At 45.3% G+C, this 19,673-nt stretch overlaps 1 protein-coding gene across 1 annotated transcript in view; it reads right to left on the bottom strand.

The window, feature by feature from the left end:
- Positions 1-1,986: 1,986 nt before the first annotated feature.
- Positions 1,987-19,673, bottom strand: part of MB21D2 (Mab-21 domain containing 2) — a 61,312-nt gene continuing 43,625 nt past the window's right edge. The window contains exon 2 of the mRNA XM_019472893.1: positions 1,987-4,019. Coding sequence (XP_019328438.1) covers positions 2,755-4,019 — 1,265 coding nt within the window. The 3' untranslated portion in view covers positions 1,987-2,754. The remainder of the gene's footprint in view (positions 4,020-19,673) is intronic.

Raw genomic sequence — 19,673 nt, 5'->3', positions numbered from 1 at the left:
GAGAGGACAGTAGGAGAGGGAGAAAATAGAGCCTTTGATGTTCTCTGATATATTCTCACCTCTCTGGGCTGGCAACCTGCTTCATTAAGTTGAGCTATAGTATGTGGAAAGGAGCAAATGCTAGACTGAGATTCAAAACCTACTGGAGGTTAGGATTCTGCCTCCCTGGAAGACAGATGGTCCAGGCAGAGGATATAGCATTCTCTCAGACCTACCTGGCAAATTGCTTTCCAGTCCAGTAAAAAGCCAAGCCTCCTCTCCCTCACAAAAAACCCCAACACACGCACACACACATTTTCCTCATAATGCAGGAAGAACAAGATGGGTACTTTTCAAAATGTTTTTTAATTAAAACCAAAAAAAGGAGCACACACCAGAGCTTGACATGGGCTAGCGAAACTGCTGGTCATCGGGACGTTGAACTGGCATGAGGAAGGCTGTGTTTCTGCATAACTCAGGAGCACCAGCACGGGCGCCGGGACTCCCAGGAAAGTACTCTGCCTGCCAGGCTACTGCTGCTTTGTGCTGAGCAGATCTCTCTCATGTGGTGATGGGAAACTTCATCCTGGAGCCCAGACTCTTTTTCCAACAGACAGACAGAAGTCCCGGAGACTGGGGAAAAGACCATTTCAACGAATCTGCATTTTCCAAGCACTTCTGGAGAGGATTCCCAGTCGGTTCTCCTGCCTCCCCCGGCAGGTTACACAGGTTTAAATGGAGACTCATCTTTGGCAATAGCCACACTGGTAGGAGCCAGTTCTGCTTCTGCTGAAGTCAAGACATGTCCTTCCCCGGCCCATAACCGCAGCTGCATCGGGGCTCACAATCACTAGCCAATTGTGCTTTAAAGTTAAATCCTCATCCACTCCATCTAGCCAGCAACTTCCGAGAGCTTCTTCAGGCTCATGTAAGTGTGTACCTGTAAATTCAGGTAAATGTGAACATCTTGGCTACAGCAATGGGGTGAAGCTTTCAAATATGCCCAAGAGATGGAGGAGCCAAAGTTTCGTTTTAAGACATGACTTGGGCACTAGATCAGGTATCGAAACCTCCCTGCCATCTAATAAAGCAGTTTCCAAAGCTGCTGGTGTGTTGCTCCACCAGCCTGGTTTCGTTACCAGAAAGGCTGGGCTAAAAAAGTGACACATTTTTCATACACAATTTTTATCTGTTAGAATTTACTAGATATGCACCTCATTTGTCTGTCAAATATTTAAAAAATACTTCAACCTGCTCTAATAACCACATTTTAAAACATGCATCAAGTTTGGATCAGAACAGCTTCTCTGGGATAATCAGTAAGCCCAAATTGCTGATTTAAGGCCTAAATATCAGTCACTGGCCAGCCAGCCACAAAAAGTCACTCTATCCTTGAACTCTTGGAATTATTTTTGGCTCAGACTAACCCTTGTTACCATACATCTTACCCTACACACAAAAGGAAAGCGTATGTGTTTTTCAAGGCTACTGTTGCACCACAAGTTTACATACAAACACAACTTCTGCAAACATGAGACCAAAGTAAGATCTCATATGCCCCAGGGTAAGTCAGAAAGTCCACAGGAGTCAAGGGAATGGTAACTGCCGTAAAGGATCAGGCCTAATACATGCATTACAGAAGCAAGGTAGCTCCTTTGCTCGAGGTCTGGCTGATTCACTTTGCACATACCACTGCTTTAGCATCACATCCTTATCTAATGGTAAACCTGTTTCAACAACATGCAATACATATTAATGCAATATGCACTGCAACACACAATACGCATCCAAAGAAATATGCCAATGCAAAAATCTGACTTCTCACACATAGCAGGGCTAACAAGGAAGAGCCTTTTACAAAAGACAATCAAGAAATCACCTGAAACCATGAGACCCGAGGGGCCTCAAGCAATCTGCAATACTGAGACCTAATAACAGATGCTAATTCATGAAAGAAACACAAACAGTGGGACTGAGGTAATGGCAGAGATTTCATTAGTGCAATTAACATTTATAATGGTATGTTCTTTAATAGAATTTAAATAAGGCTTTGAATAATTACACACACTAAAACTAACATTCCATAACCTTATTCCGCATGGAAAAGCAGCAGAAACAACCCTCTGGACTGTACAAGGTCCAATTATGAACAATTACATTCAAAAAGTAGATCAAAACAGAAACAACTCTTTCCCCCAAAAGCTGCATCATCATCTCTGAAGTCAGCTTTCTCCCCTAATGTGAGAAGTGTGAAGAACAGATGAGCTGGGCTTCAGCCCAGTACACTTGGCCTCGTCAAATTACCACTAGTGCTTTCCAACCCAGAGTCTCTCCTCATTTGTTTAGGGTGATGGAAGCTCATGGAAAAAGAAGTGAATTTCTAAAGCAACGGAAGGTGAGTTCTCCCTTCCCCAGGCCCAACAATGTACATAAATTATGGAAGCTTGAAAAAAAAAAATCTACATTACACTGTGGCATGTGTGTTTACGGTGCATGTTCTCCTTTAGAAACTACTCACAGACAATGGGGCTGGGTAGGTGAAAAAAATCAAAGCAGCATATGAAAGAGTAATATACTGTTTCAAAATCTGCACTGTCCTGCAGAACCAGGAATTATAATTTACTCAGGTTGTTCTCAACAGATCCAATCTACGCTGGATATGTAAAAAACAAGAGACTAAGTCATCAGGGAAAACCAAACAAAAAAACCTGCACATTGCAAGAGTTTTTAAAAACAAAACAAAAGAAAAAAATCCCAAGAAACATTGACGAAAGCTCAGAAAAATTTATCATCAATTCTGAAGTGGGGCCTTGTGACATCATCTGGGTTAATGAAGACGGAGATGGACTTCCCGGGGTTCTCAGTCACTAGCTGTTGCAACTTTTTGGCTAATCGGTCATCAGGCTGGTTGGTGTCCCCTCCATCTGATTGCGGGGAGGGAATGCTGGTGGTGCTGCCCCGCCGTTGGAGCTCTAGTGTTAGCCGGTTGGCTGCTTTGACATGTTCGATGGCAGTTCGAAGGTGTTCGGCAGGGTCTGAGCGGACTGAGGACAGCTTCCGCGCGTGCAGCATGACGGTTTCTTCAGAGAGATGCTCCAGCATGTTGCACTGGGGGATGAAATAGTTAGGGCACATCTTGTTGACCAAGCAGTGCTGGAGATCATCAATGAGACCCAGGAGGAAATGGGCTGCGTAATCCTCCTGGGCCAAGTAGTTGGCTGGTAGCCTGTCGCAAGCCCACAGCATCATGCTCCGCAAGTGATACGGACTGATGGCTTTGGGGCGGGACAGCAATTTGATGATGATAGCTTTGCAGGCCTGATAGGCTTGCATGAGGCTGCTGGAGATGCACTTTTTCAGCTGCACTTCACTTCTGGCAAATGACAGCCTCCATTCATTGTCCTTCTTCCCCTTGTAGGAACATGCAGGCACTAAGTAAAACCCACTTATGACTTCCTCCTCTGTGATCTTCCCATCCCAGAAGTGGTTCTCCATCAGCCAGCTCTGGGCCACAGCTGGCCAACCTTTGAAGGACACCACAGGGACAATGTCGTACAGCATGCGGCTGCTGCCCACTCCCAGAATGATGGATATGATAGTCCCATTCTTTTCTACCTTCTCCACCTTTGGCATCCCTCGCTGAGGCTTTTTCTGGATCTCGGAGAGGACGATGCTAATGGAGTCATAGAACCAGTCTGCGACTTTTGTCGGAGAGAAGAAATAATTGGTAGCTCCATTGATATGGTCCACGATCGTGCAGCAGTCCTTCCATTTGCTGATAGTTCCTTCATCAAACAGACGCAGGCTCAGCCAGGAATGGCACAAAGCTGAGTGGCGCATGTCCAGCGTGACTGGTTGGTTGCGGTCATGCAGCTTCAGTGCGGGCACAAGCAGGGTGAAGTCCATGTCATAGTCTGTGCCCCGTGCATAAACATTCAGCTCATCAAGATCAATGTCCACCACACCTTCCCGCACACCACCTGAAAGCAGCAGGTACTCGTTGGCTACAGGCAGCTTCTGGTCAAGTTTCTGAACCATGCCTGCAAAAGAGAGAAGGAGAAGTCCTTTCAAGAGAAGGCAAACAGATCTGGGATACAGAATTTAACCAGGATTAAACCCCATCCCATGCCCAGCAGGAAAAAAAGCAACCAGAGGTATCCATCAACGTGTAACACAAATGTACATCAGGCCCAGCACTCAGCCAACCTTTAGTCCCACCTGACTCAGGGCAGGGCCTTTCCTGCACTCCTGGGAATGGGTGAAGTCCATCCTAAATATCATACTGGGAGCAAGGAAAAAAGCAGAAGCCTCTGGTGAAACACAGCAAAGCTAATTCCAGGACTAAATTTAACTTCTTGAACACCTCCTAAACCAGTTTTTCACCATATTGTTGCTCATTTCCATGGTATCCAAATGCTTCCCCGACACTTCAAAAAGAAAAGAGAAAATTAATTGACTCACTGTTCTTATTTTCTCTCTGGTATAAGAAAACAGCTGGACTGGCATCAAGGGGCTAGTTTGTGCGTGAGTGAATGAATAGCTACAAATGTTAGTTCAAGCAGGTCTAATTTTACAATTTGCTTTACATTTACTGGTGAACAATGCAACATGAATGAAGGCAATATGTCCCTCCTCTTATGAGGGAATGGAGACAGGTTAAACTACCAGGCAATTACAGAAGCCAGCTCTGAAATTGGTTCTTCAAGCTATAATGACGGTACCATGCCATAAAATATCTGATCAGCACCCCAGAACACAGACATGAAGACAGATTTCTATTTTCATCATCAAAACTAGACACTTCCCTTCACCCTGCACTGCCCGCAGCAGTTGCCCAAAGACAGTTTTTCACTGTGTATTCTATAAATACCACTATCCTTTGTTCACAGAACGCGAACAGCAGACTGAAAGAGACTCCACACAGTAGCTGAGATACTAGCATCTCATTCCATGTTCAAATTAGGCTTAAAATTGAGCTCTGCACTTCGACTGCTCTGCAGTCTGCTTCCGCTCTCTGGGCTGTTTCACTCCTGGTGTTCGTCTTGTGGTTAAATGCTCTTGATTCCTTCCCAGGCTCAGTTCAGACAACACACCCAGGCCACGAGGGAACTAAGGCCAATGACTCTGAATGGAGAAGCTGAATCTCTTATAAACACTGCAAAAGGGATACATCATTGTTTCTTACAAGCACAAATATACTAGTTTTTGTTGGCATGTGTTACTCTACCTTTCGAGAGGTACTACAGTTTGTTTACATCAAGAGTGGTCAAACGGAGACCTTCCATTATGAGGTAGCCAGTCTTAGGGAGACATCAGTGGGAATAACTAGCCAGAGGCATGACGAGGTAAGCCAGAGAGCTCCAATCACACTGTCAGACCAGGAACCACAGACAGATACATTAGGAGTGTTTCTTTACTGAAATGCTATCACAAATGATCAGCACCAGAGTCCGAGCACCCATTCTGGCATAGCCCCAGGTACTGCAGAGCCTTTCCTTAGTTAATGCATCCCCATGGGATCACAGATACTGCCTGAACTGAGTGGGTCTCCCTAGCAGAGTGCAGCAGCAGCACCCTAAGGCGCTGAGTGCTGCACTAGCCTGAGTGGCACTGCAGTGCTTTCGGGGAGACTGACCTGTCCTTTTCTGCATGCTAGGACAGGGGCAAGGAAAGACTATCTGCACCCACACAGGTAAGCCATGACCGGAGCAAAATCTAAAGCTATGCTGACACTGATTCCTTGGAAGAGCCAAGGAGACTGTAGGAAAAGGCCTGTGTGTGACGGGGAATGTGTCTTGGGGCAATGTTCAGGGTAACTGTGCAACCCCCCATGTGAAATTCCTTGTTAAATACACTTTACCTGTTTTATTGCTTCCAAGAGCACTGGACCCAGTCCATTTTGCTGCACTGATCTGGGATGATTTTCCTGCCAGGCAGGCAAGGACATAACCCCTTCCATTTCATGCAGCTCCAGAGGCTGCAAGAAAAGGAAATAGCTCTGGAGGAGGGCTAGGAAACTCTTCCCGCTAATTCCTGAGCTAATCCCATTCTGCGATCTTGCCACACGCTGCCCCATTCATCCTTAAAGGGTAATAACCAAGAAAAGCTTCTGTCAACCTCAAAGACATTTTCTGAGGCTTAGATACACAGTGAGCTGCGTTACACTGATCTATGGAGTAGCAAAGCCTTGCACAGGCTTCTCTATCCCTGAGGCCAAGTAAGCGGCAGTCACTCCTTCATCGCACCCAGAAGAAGGGGATTTCTAATGGGTACCTAAGTTCACGTGACTTCTGGAGACAGTATTGACACACTGCTTCCAAATCCTGTCCTTGAACTAGTGCAAGCAGCCTCGGTGCTTTACACCCCAGTTGTAAGTTGAGTCCAAGACCCATGGAGTAGAGTCTGGGTCAATCACATCATAGGGACAGGGAGCAGCTGCTTTTCTCTGAGCATACAAGTCAGTACCGACCCTTGCTGTGGGGCAGCACAGCTATTCAGGATACGTAGGGTCCTGATGGCCCATCCTGCCTCTACACTGACCCAAAATTTTCCACTCAGGACTGTGATCTGCAGCATCTGCCATGCAGATCTGCAGATCTTCCTGAGAGAGGCAGGCAGAATGTAACTATCCTACAGAAGAAACTGTTCAAACCTATAGAATTCAATAAAGGATGTATTTTTCTAAATATTTTTAAACTTGAAGGATGAAAAATGTCCTGTGAAGTTCTGCAGTGTGCCCTTTGCACTAAAACTTCTATCCTATGGTACAGCCAGAGCCTTTGACTGAAAAAGAAAATCATATGATTTTTCTAAAAGGTAAAGATTCTCTACTGTGGGATGAGTTGCTCTCCTTGGCCTGAAGAGATCCTCTGTCCTTATGTGGGAGCAACAGAGTTGACAGTCTGACCCCATTCAGTCAACAGCAAGTGGGACTCAAGCCCTGCTTTCTAAATGCCCCATGCTCATCTGCCTGGAAAGTAACAGTGAACGTGTACGATTAACCTCCAAAGCCAGATGAGAGCAGGATGTCTCCTGCAATGTTAGTTCTACACCATTTTACAGCACTCCTGCTTTCACTAACACAAAGCAAAGCTTGTACTGGGCAAAGCAGCACAGCCTCCTCTATTGCCAGAGGGGTTACAAAATGCCAGCTAGCAAAGAGGAGGCTTCTGCTTGGAAAACATTTCAGGAAGAACCGTCTCGTAGAGTCAGAGGCACAGCTCTCCAAGCACTGTCATGTAGGTACTCCCACAGAAGAGAGACTTTTTCTTCCCTGTAGCAGAGAAAGAAAAAGAGAACACCAATTTCAAGCATCCTTGCAATAGGAAATGCTTTCTGCCCACAGAACACTCTTTACACTTCCTCTAGAAAGAAAACGTTTTGTGTGCTCACCATTACGTCTAGTTTGCAAGGCTGAAGACTCCTGAAAGGGAAAGGTGCCTATAAGTCACTTGTTCTTCCCCCTCCAGAACTCTAGACCTACCAGCAGAGGAGGAATATAAAAAAATAATCAGGCAATGGCTACAGGAAATGATCCAATATATCATCAATATCTCTCTACCTGGCTAGCTACAGAGTTTAAATCCAAACCCTTGAGCTCTGCCTGGCACAGAATTTCCCCTTCAAGGCCTGGACCAGCAACATCTGGAGCTCTGCCACAGAGGTACAGAAGGAATTTTTGCTAACAGATCATAGCAGCATTGCTGATCCAATGTAACCTGTGGAGCAGGGGGTTGAGATGAGGTCCCCTTGAGGAAAATATATTTAGAATAGGCATAGAGTGTTCTATAAATAGTTGAGATGGTCAAATTCAGGATTCACTAAGGCTTTAGGGGTTTGCAATGTGTTCAAACTACCCCCCTTATTCATAAATCTATTTGAAATGTGAAGGGATTTCAAGGAATCCCATTAGCCAACATTGTATGGCATACACGACCCTGGCACAAAGCTTTCATCCCAAGTTTCAACAGCCCAAACACAAGCTGAGAGAACCATGTGTACATACAACAGAAGCAGGCACTCCAGCTCAGCAAGCATGTAAGTGCAAATACAAAGAAGAAAAATATCAAGATTGGTACTTGACCCAAGTACTTAAGATAATAGGACCAGTGGGCCATTTAAGTTCTCTTCTTTCCATCTCAGTAACAGGACCATCTGGGAGGAGGAGGGAATAAGGTTTACAGATAACCTTGTGAAATTTGTAGAAGCCCTGTGGAGTTGTCTGTGAAGACCAATCCCAGAACTTGTAGGGTCAAACACAAAAAAATTTATTTTAGCTGAAGGACCAGCTTTCATGGAATCAAAGTAGGTTCATTGATATTTAAGAAGTCTCTTGCTGCTACCAGGCAAAACACATAATTTGCAGTCATATCTTGTGTGACATTTTCTTTTGAAAAGGTTGTTTGCTGAAGCTGGTATTTTGCTAAGTAAGACATTGGTGTTCATCTAAAGCACCTTAAAGAAGTTCTGTTTTCCTAGCTGTGTAACTAGTTTAAGACCTTCCCAAGCTATAAAACTTGACATCGTAACAGGTAAGTATGCTTACAAGCATGAGAAAAGCAGGGAACGTAAGAATTAGGAACAGCACCTGTAGGCCAAGCTTGCTGGTTAGTTTACTAAACAGTCAGTTCAGAGTAACACAGATGAGCAAATGAGTTCTACAAGCAGAATTTCATTCCATTGTTGTTCCTTCAGTGGCAGGAAAATAGGATTTATTTCTACTCCAAGCACTGTGATACAAGGAGAATAAAGACAGAGAAAAGAGATTTTACTTTTGCATAACACCTACATTTGGGATACATCCTCAAATGAACTGGGACTCTGATGCACATGACACAGAGACTATTCTTCCCATTAAAAAAAAAGCAATGCAAAGATGCTCTCCATCCATTACAGAATTTCAGATGAACTGATTTCTCGACCATTGCAGTGCATGCTGGGATATGCTGCTATTTCATGACCAGCTTTGTGTAAATAAGGAGGAACCTACAGACTTGTCTTTGAAGAAACTGACCACAAGAAAAAATTACACAAAAACTTACTTCTAATATATGCATTTCCTAATTTGGGGTTCCTTCTTGAAGCTTTCCTTCCTGATGCCTTAGATATGTAACCATTGCCACCAAAAGAAAATGTGAGCAAAGAAAAATGCCATCCTGTTAGTCTAACCTGCTGTCATCAAACTGAATGGGGTGATGTTCAGGGCAGTCACTGAATTAAGGGACACTTCTGCTGCATGGGAAGTAGAGAGAGGTCAAAAGAGCAGTGGGGTGCTCAGAAAGGCTCCACAAAGGAGGATTTGCAGAACCTTGCATGCAGAAGCGTATCACGGGAGTTCTTCTGGGAGCCAAGCCAGACCCAGGCACTAGCTCTGCACTGTTCCTCTTCTCCAGCTTAGACCCCCGTGTCTGCAGTAGCAAACGCCTTGCTCACGTTCCACACCAGCCTGCTGGGGAGGAGACAGCCCACACAGTGCACAGCTTTGATTTTCTTCCTTGACCCCTGCATCACCCACTCCTCCTGCACAGCCTGCAAGGCTCCCCGTAAGCTGCTGGAACTGTGAGTTACTGTAACACCCCTGTCCTTGCAGACTTTCTGTGCCAGGAAGAATTTGCAAGCTGGCTCAGAAAGCTAATGTGGTCCCTCACAAATCATCTTCAACTTCTTAAGATCACAAATGTATTCTACACATCATCAGCACAGGAGGCAAGCAAGAGGCTACTAAACCATAAAGATACCATGGCCAGGCTGCTGAAGACCTTTAGGGGTGTCGTGGTTTAACTTCAGCCGGCAACTAAGCCCCACCCAGCTGCTCGCTCACTCCCCCCCGGTGGGATGGGGGAGAATCAGAAGGGTAAAAGTGAGAAAACTCGTGGGTTGAGATAAAGACAGTTTAATAGGTAAAGCAAAAGCCGCACACGCAAGCAAAGCAAAACAAGGAATTCATTCACTGCTTCCCATGGGCAGGCAGGTGTTCAGCCATCTCCAGGAAAGCAGGGCTCCATCACACGTAATGGTTACTTGGGAAGACAAATGCCATCACTCCGAACGTCCCCCCCCTTCCTTCTTCTTCCCCCCAGCTTTATACGCTGAGCATGACGTCATATGGTGTGGAATGTCCCTTTGGCCAGTTGGGGTCAGCTGTCCTGGCTGTGCCCCCTCCCAGCTCCTTGCGCACCTCCAGCCTTCTCAGTCGGCAGAGCATGGGAAGATGAAAAGTCCTTGACTAGTGTAAACACTACCTAGCAACAACTAAAACATGGGTGCGTTATCAACATTGTTCTCACCCTAAACCAAAAACACAGCACTGTACCAACTACTAGGAAGGAAATTAACCCTACCCCTGCCAAAACCAGGACAAGGGGCATGATGATCCCCAGACATATGTAAACGATGCAACAAGCTTATCTGTGGGGTATACAGCCAGGAGCTTGCTCCTTCTCTCCAGAAGGAAATGACCCCAGATTAATGGCAAGGGGCTGGCTGCAGCCCGCAGGCAGCTGTGCAGTGCAATTCAGCAAGTAAAAGTGATGTTAGCTGCTGGTCCTCATTACCAAGCTTCTCTGCTCACCTCTTGACTTTGTCATCTAATCTGATTTGAGAAGCAGCACAAGTCTGTGTAACATCAGCTGTTAAAAATAGCTGCAGCACAGAATAAACATGCCTGGTACCTGCCCTTCAGCCCCACACTGGAGTTCAGAAGATGCCAGAGTACCCTCTCCAACCCTGCTCAAAGACCCAAAGCACTGTGGGTTCAGCCTAGGGACAGAGTGCTGTCTGTGATCAGAAGAACTGAGACACTGATGCTTTACACACTTCAACACGTGCACATGGACAGAAGGGAGGGAAAGCAGAACTGGACAAAATTAGAATTGTCCTTCTCCCCGCTCCTCTCTCTCCCTCACACACCAGAAGAAAGCCTACAGAATTAAAATTGAGATTTTCTCTAGAGAAATCCAACACTTGAGCTGGCATTCTCATTGATATCTTCTTTCCCCTGTTCCTTCTTACCTTGCAGGTAACTTAATCTCCACAAAACAAGAGGTTTGGATGCTCATTTCCTCAATCAATAGCAATGATGTGGTGTTTTAGCACTGATCATTGGCTGACCTTGCATTTAAAGTGTGCCCTCTCCAAACCATTAGCTTGTGCTCTAGCAGAAGTCTCCTGTTACTTGTGGTCAGTCTTGCACAGACCTGACTATTATCTTAAGTAACATTTTTTAGTAATCATATTGAAAGAAAGTGAGCATCATGCCGCTGCTATTGCACCCCCAGCCCCTGGGAAGAAACATAGGTACACACCCCTTATAAAAGAAATCAGAAAGTCCCCACTGACATCAATAGGGCTGTATGTTTTAAATTCCTCCATAGACCCATCCGAGGCCCTGGGGCAAATGAACTCCCATGCAGGGAAGCTCTCCAGAGGGTTCCAGGAAGCAATCACGTCTCTGAGGAGACCAGAAATGCCGGGAATTGCTTTTGATTCAACAGATCTGATTTGCCCTCATTGGTTCAGCCCTTCCAGCAAGAAGCAGCACTGAGCCCTCGTAGGGAAGCTTGCCCTGTGGCACTGCATGCCCCAGCTCCAGGCATGTTTTCTGGGATATGCAGAAATGGGTCACTGGGAAACTAACTGCACTTTGCAGGGATGCAGAGCCTGAGCCCAGGATCTAAGACAAGCTGAGCCCACCCAGGTTTGCAGGGAGCTGACATACCTGCCGTCAAAGGCAGGGATAGTGCCCATTCATCTCACCAGGGTGGCCAAAAAACACTATGCTGGGTGTATGCCCTCCTCATGCCCCCTGGCAGCCTAGGGAGAAGACATATAGAAGGGTTCTTCCTTGTCTTGGTGATCTGTTCTATAGGGAAGGCTAGGGATCACCCACATATACCACTGCCTCCCTCCTTTCTACTGCTTAATCCTTCCACAGGACACAGCATAGTCAGGGCTCTTGAGTTTTCCTCCTAGTTCTACCCAGTTTGATGCATAACCTTGGGCATGCCTTTTTTTCTACTGTATAAAATCATTACCCTCCTGTAAACCCCCAAAGCTAAGGAAGTTTGACCTCCTGCATGCTCAGGAAGTGCTTGGAATTGCTCAGACAGCACTAACCACACACCAGATGTTATTAGCAGAGAACCAATTTGTAAGCTCATGATAAATCTCAGGATCCTCTGCTTTGGCCAGGCAATTCTTACCCTTGACTGCTAAAAGAAATACATGAAACCCCAGGCTAGTCAAAAAACAAAAAGCTTTTGACATTTTTCGTAAAGACACTAGACAGGCACTCTGTGGTTCCTTGACAATTCTGCTGCAAACAGCAGATCCTGCAAAAGACGAATGTTGCTCAAAGGAATGATCCCTGCAGAGGTCTCCCAGCTATGCCTGAGTGACGTGTGTTGAATTTCAGGGGCTTCTTTAAGACAGGATGGGAGGCCAGCTCTGATACAGCTGGGTTACACTGATTCTTCTGTTTCCTTTGGTAATTGCAAATCTATTTATGAGCAGCACAAGTTTTTGTTACGCAGAAGAACTGAGAGAGTCAGCTCTTTAGGAGAGTCTTTAGTTACAAAGCACATTTGGAGAGGACTGTTGGCGGAAGCAGGCAGGGGGTGGGAGAGGAGTGGGGAGACTGAACCGTGTGATACCAGTTTAGTCAAATATGGGAGGCAAGTGAAGGAAGCTGCTCTTTGCAGGCTGATACACCAGTGTCCTACTGATTCTGCTCCTTTTAGAAATCTTGTGATATGGTGACAGAACACACTGCAGGGACCCAGCACCCCCTTGTAAAAAAATCAGCTTCTTTCTCCAAAGCCTTCTTTAAAAACAATCTTAAAAGTAGTGTCCCAGTTTTTTTTCCAGTTCCCATGTGCCCTGGTGGAAGGCACCCAGCTAGCTGAAATCCTGTATGCCAATGCAGAGGGGTATTTCATGGTGCAAGGGGAAAAAAGGAAAAAAAAACCAAAGAAAAAGCCCAGATTCAAAGGGTGTGCCTGTACAGCAAAAGGCAGTGCTGTCACAAACACCCAAACCCACACCAGCACCAAAACCAGCAGTGGTGGTAGTGCAGTGACCTGCTTGGCTGAAATACTCAGGTCTCGGAGACCACAGTATCAGGGCTAGACTGCTTCCAGAGCAGAAACCGGCACTTTCAGAGGGAGGCCCTACATCGCTGTACAACTCTGCTGTGGATAGTGAAGAGCCTAAGAGTCACCTTCCAAACTGATGTCGGGTTTCCAGCCTGCCAGTCTGCTTATCCAATGGACTTACTCCAGAGTCGTATTAGCCAAACTAAGAGTGTCTGAAAGCTGAAAGCCTACAAAGAATATGAAGTGCAAGTCAAGGAGGCGCTCTAGGGTCTGAAGAATATGTGTGATGAGGTCTGACAGCAGCTGACAAGCAGAACAGAAGGAAGAAGGGGCAGAAAGTGTGCTTGTAAGAACAGCTTGCTGCTACACCCTGCTTAACACCGTACACTGTGTCCATACGGTGTCCATATTTTTAAGTGTGTGTAACACATAAAATTCCCTTTGGAAATGGCACAAGATGCCATTTATCCTGGAACTGCAATCCCAGAGATAAAATCTGTCAGGGGACAGATAGCTTTATCAATTCCACCCTCTGGGATAGAGAGCACACATTTGGCAAGGGCTACACGGGGTCTAGATGGGCCATTTCTGCCACACCTTTACGGACCACTGCTAAGTATTCAGCAAGATATTACATTGAGGGAGACTCACCAGGACTCCTCTCTTGGATCTGCTTACAAGGTAATAACAGTGGGCACAAACAAGGTCAAGCTTCTTGAGTGCAAACGTGCAGCTCCTTGCAGGAGAGGCTGTTCTGCCCTTGTTTTCCTAGTCCCTTCACTGTTACTGTGCTCTTTACAAGAGCATAACAACCTCAGTGAGGTACAAACACACGTCCATCTATCATAGCATCCTGTCTCAGGCAACTGCTGCTGACTGCTTTCAGGGGAAGAGTATAAGAGCAAGGAAAGTACAGCATAATAACTTTCCCTCTGCAACCTCCAAGCAGTCTCTGGATTTGTGATTTCCCAAACCAGAGGGAGTATTTGCAGCTTTGTCTTTAACAGCACTGATTGACTTATCTGCTGGGAATGTTTCTCATCGCTTTCTAAATCATTTATATTTTTGGTATAGTCAGTGCCTTGCAGCACCGTGTTTCACAAAGTACATGTTGTGTCAAAAAGTATTTCCTTTTGCTGGCTTGCTAGGAAATGAAGAAATTCACCTAACCATGGCACCTTCCACAGATCACTCAAGACTTTACATGGCTTAGTCAGTCATCTTTCTCCCACATTGAAAAGAACAACTTCTTTAAGTTTTGTATACCCGATTGTCCTTCTCAGTACTTGTGGGCCCTAGTACTGCTACACCCTAGGTGAAATGAGGTGGTCAACACTGCATGTCGCATAAAAAGGTGACTTCTGTGTGGATGTCTTCACAGTCCTCTTGGAAATACCTCGGAATTTAGCATCCTTGCTTGCTAAATTAGCCCCACTCCAATGCTGGTTTGCTCAATGTAATGGAGTCTTCCTCCCCAAAATTTAATTTCACCTTCAGGATATTCTCCCCAAAGAAGCCAACACCAATCCCACCACTTTACAAAGGGCGTTGATGACACTGGAAAAGAACAGTGGAAATAGGACAGGGGAAGGTTTTGGAGGCTGCACAGGAGAAAAAAATCCTCAGCCTCCCTCAAGCTCTCATCCCAATCTGACTAGTCAGCACCAGGTGCCTCTCGCAGAAGACACGTGGCAGCTCTCCAGCGATGAGCAAAGCCGTTCCCTTCCAGACCTGGGAACGCATTCTCCTCTCACTCCAAGTCAGCCAGAGAGGCACGTGTACGTGTCGGGCAGAACTTGACTCCAAGGTTGCAAAAGCACTTTGGGCTCCTCTGGGATGGTTTTCTGTTCTTAGTTACTGTCTAGTATCTGTTTGCCTGTCCTGAAAGGGCTAAGTTGCTACACCACTTTACCTTCAGGTGCCAGCCAAAGGGCTATGCCCAGAGGAATGCCACCACACCCTCACATCCTGTAAATAACACAAGAGCCTCAATCATAAATGCACTTTGAGTTGTTCTGTCAAGCTTCCTGCTTACAGTTATCCAACATGCCGGAAATTCTCTCCCCAGCTGCTTAACCACCGGCTTGTTTTCTGTTCCTGTAGCAGAGTTGTTTTCTATAAAGACAAGTCACAGCCAGAGCAAATCACAGCACTATTCCTTATGAACTGGGCCTGAACCAACACTGCCCATCCTCAGTGCCTGCCTGTTCTGTAATAACAGCTCCACCTCGCTGCAGAGCGGCAGATTTGTCCTTGACTCAAAAATTCTCCAGTAAATCATCCAGCAAGGCTAAGGAGTATACATGGCAACAAACAGCCATCAGATGGTTGATGGATAACCACAGATGTAATTCGATCTGATGTTCTTGATTTTCCCTTAAAATCCATCGAACTTGGCTCCTGGGGTCAATGACATGATCAGAATGGCATCCCCTTCAATCACTTTCATTCTCTTCATCTACCAATCACTAAATCTATTTAGCTTCATACCATGGGACAGGTCAGAAAAAGGGAGAATGAAGGACAATTCCAAGAAACCAGCCAAGCCCCAAAAGAGTGCTGGACACAGGGGAAATCCGTTCTCTGAGTGCAGAAGGAAAGCAGGTGTCTTCAGAAGCCTTTCTGAGGCATCTGGTGGAGAAGAAAACATGAAGCGAATCCTCTCTCCAGCCCCCAGAATTCATTGGACTCTATCCATACAGCCCTGGCCTGGCCCCTTTCACAGATCCTACATCCAAACATTGGAGGAAGCCAAGATAGATAGGCCAAATATGGCCGAGACACCCAATGTGAGAACCACAATATCATTTTTCTCTGTCCTTGCAGACGAGCATGGATTGGACTAGCAAGATGAGGCAGTGAATGCAGATCCTTGGTCAGAAAGTGCTGAAATCAAAAAGGCTTAAACAATACAACCGTGTCTGAGATCGTGAAGCTAAGAGCAAGCTTTCCTGCAGTACAGATCCTGTCAAGGATCTCTTGGCCCTTTGCACGGGACTCTCATCCCATTTTGCCTGTTCTGCTCACTCAGGAGAAATTCCACGAGACCAGCCCCACATCTGTTGCAAAGCCTTTTTGTGCTTATCTGGCGTGAAACAGAGCCTACAGACACATTTGTTTAGAGCAGGCCTGGTGACCTCTCAGCTCATCAGGATGATAGTTACATTGTGAGGTGAAGGAGAGAAGAGAAAGCAAAATTGTTGCTGATCAAATATAAAATTCACAAAGTATGTTCCAGGAAGCGATTCTCTCCAATAGCCTAGTCCCAAAGTCCTTTGTCATCTAAATTTCTAGTGGAATATGGACATAAGCAAGATTTGGGTCCAGAGAACTGTCAGAAACTTACGCAAAAGACCTCATGGAGTAGGATCTCAAAGTACTCTTGTAATGGAAAGCTGATGTCAATCAAAGCTCATTCTTCAAATCTTATCTCTGTCAGGGCTGCTTCACCCTGGTGACTCTGAAAAGCTCAGGGGAGCAGGTTCCCATTCACCCATCCCCCCAAGTTTTAGGAGGCAGTGTCCCCAACCCAAACATCCATGAAGTAAGAGACAGGCCATGAAATCATAGCAGTATATTCAAGTTTCATTTTCTCCAGGCATTTTTGCAAGGAGGACAGAGGAAAGAAAGCTACTTTTGAAAATTCAAACCCAATAACGTAGTAAGTTCAGTTAGTTCACTTACCTTTCCCCTGAAAATGTGAGAACTAGAAGTGCTCTGTTTACACTCTGCTTTATTTAATAGAGAACTTCACATCACTCCAGTAATAAGCCTTGAGGAAAACCACAGTATACCGGTAATTTTGTCCCAGCAGGTCTGTTGCATTTGAAGTTTCTCTCAAAAATTAAACTACCTTCTTTATTGTCTTACACAGTGCATAATCTTGAATTTTAATCCTACGAATTCCCTAATATATCTGTAGCAATAATGAAAAATGCTAAAAAGCTTTGTTCACAAGTGCTGATGAAGCAGTTAGGCTTAGAAGAGGCAGGTACATGGAGAATACAGACCCTTCAAATGAATTCAGTAATTAGAAATCTCATCTATATTTTATAGATGTTGCTGTGAAAACACTTTGTAAAATTTCCTGGTGGATGCTCAGCTCCTGCAGGGCTTGCCATCCCTTGCATGAAAACACTTCCCAGCACAACAGGAATGGGTATTGTTTGAATACAGTCCTGCTACACTGAAAGCAACGACTAACACTGTCCTCACTAGTTTCCCACTGACAGCTGGCCCCCCGCCCTGCGATTAATGGACAAACAAAGAAGATTACAGACCTCCTAAATTTGCTAACACAGTCTATAGAATTAATTGCACAAGGTAGAAGTGGGAATATGAGGGCGTGAGCTGGCCCTTTAACAAAGATGTTCGTCCTTGAAGTCAGCCAAAGCTTATGTACAGCTCATGCCCAGAAGACGTCTGAGCACAATCCTACTTATTTGTCCCTGGCTGCACTTGGGGAAGGGGCCGGCAGAGGCAGAGAAATACTGATTTGTAGCTGAAGCCAATCAGCAACAAAGCACAAGTTGTATACTGAGCTGCACTGCCTTTCTGGCTGGGGTTCTTCTACTTGTGCCCATGTAGACCTACCTTGTATGACTGGCTTGGCCCAGACCTGAGGCCCCAGCGAGCTCTTCTGCCCAAATACATGCTGCTCTGCTCTCCCTGGCTCACAAAACAACCCACCAGGAGTGTTGCCATCAGGCAAAAAGACCTCTCAGATTTGCTTCCCCACCGGGGATGGAAGGTGTGATGCTGAATGGGGTTTGGGGCACTTCCAATCTAAGCTCAGACATCAGCCAGCCCTTATCCACAGGCCATAGGCCAGAGAAGGGCAAAAGCATGCCGATTCCCAAAGAGGCAACATTTGCTTGTGCTCTGACGTGTCATTGGCATTCTCTGCCTATAGATAGGGGCACAACTAGGAAGACCCTGTAAAGTAGAGTTGGTTGCTAAACCACAACTCCCTGTCCCAAATTATATTCTAAGTACTCAGAAATTAAGCAAGAAATATTCCACAGAACTTTGGGTTTGAGGAAGAAGCACCATTATATCCCTTCCCAGAAAGATGGCTTATGAAATCATGATGCTACTAAAACATCTCTTTGCTTTCCTGAACTTAGGACATTCTACTTTGCTGCTGGTTCTTTAGATCATAATACTGAGCTTCAAATCGTATTTCAAACTTTACTGCCAGTTACCCAGCCACCTTAACAAGAAGACAGAAAACATTCTCCCTTGCTATGGGCATGTTCATTGTCCTCCCGTGCATGAGATCCCCACAGAAGTTGTGAAAAACTCCAGCAAAACTGGTACCTGCAATCATCTCTTCTGACAGCAGATGGCACGAATGCATCAGTGTGTCTAGGCTGCAGAGCTCAGCAGGCCCATGGGATTCGTCAGCAGAGAGAAAAAGAACCGTTCAAAACAAAAGGCGATAAAGAGTTTTCACACTGCAGCATGGGCAAGGGAAGAAGGCACATGCAGGCATACAAATATCCTTCCCCACCACCCGCTAGGGTTTACAGCGAAGAGGAAGCCAGCCCTGACACAATTATTGCTATGAGAGGAAAGAGACCTCCAGTACCAGGCTATCTTCTATCAAACCAGATTTGGTACGTAATTTTCATCTAGTGTATGTCCGAAGTCCTCTGATAGTATACAACATACAGGGTGGGAGCGAGACGCAAGTTTAAGAGGGGATAAGCCAGAAAACAGACACCAAACCTGTCTACAAATCCTATTTAATGCCAGATTTCCAGCTTGTGACAACTGAAGGGAAAGGCCAGCATTTTGTCCAAGCCATCTGTACAGGGCTCCTTTTGTGTCATTTCTCTTTGAGTATTTACGCCACTTTACACAGCAGCATAACTGAGCAGGCAGGGTGCATCATGGCTTCAAAGCAGAACAATTGCTGTTTATAGAAGCACTGTTAAGAATTTATTGCTAATGCATTTTAATTAGTTATGAAAAGAGCAGTGCTCTGAATGAATCACTGCAGGTAAATTTAGTTTGAAATGTAGATTTCCTATTTCTTCACTGAAAAGCAAGCAAACTCACAGCGAGCACACACCTGCGCACAGGCAGAGGAGCAGTTCCTATGTTCAATGGAAGCAGGTACTTCAGTTTAAGGACAGAACCCTCCAGTGATTCGGGCTAAAGGTGAAGGTGAAATCAATGCCTAACTAATCAGTTTCCCTTATTTATTTTCATCCTCAGAACAGAGTGAATACAACAAAAGTAATCTAGGAGCATTCAAAATTAAATGCAAAGGGGGTCATCTGGGAATGCACATACATCCATGCTATATATTTGAAAAGCAGGACTGGGATTTTGGAGCTGTTTCAGGGCAATAAAAGGAGAGTCTACCCAGAGATGAGGGAGGGGAAGAAAGCATTCAGAAAAAGAAAAAAACAAAACAGTGTTCTTGTGAAGTGGTATTCACATGTTTTAATCCAGTGTATAACATTTCTGAACTAAATAAATTTAAAATGGACCTAAACAGCAGAGACATTTGGAAGCCAAAACTAGCTTCTTACTCAAAGAAATTTTATTCCGATTTTGTCAGTGTGACTCCTCAGAGATTCAAGATGCAGACCC

Source organism: Aptenodytes forsteri, unplaced genomic scaffold (assembly GCF_000699145.1).
Source record: "Aptenodytes forsteri isolate BGI_AS27 unplaced genomic scaffold, ASM69914v1 Scaffold404, whole genome shotgun sequence".
Classification (NCBI taxonomy): Eukaryota; Metazoa; Chordata; class Aves; order Sphenisciformes; family Spheniscidae; genus Aptenodytes; species Aptenodytes forsteri.
This window is presented reverse-complemented; position numbering and strand designations above follow the sequence as displayed.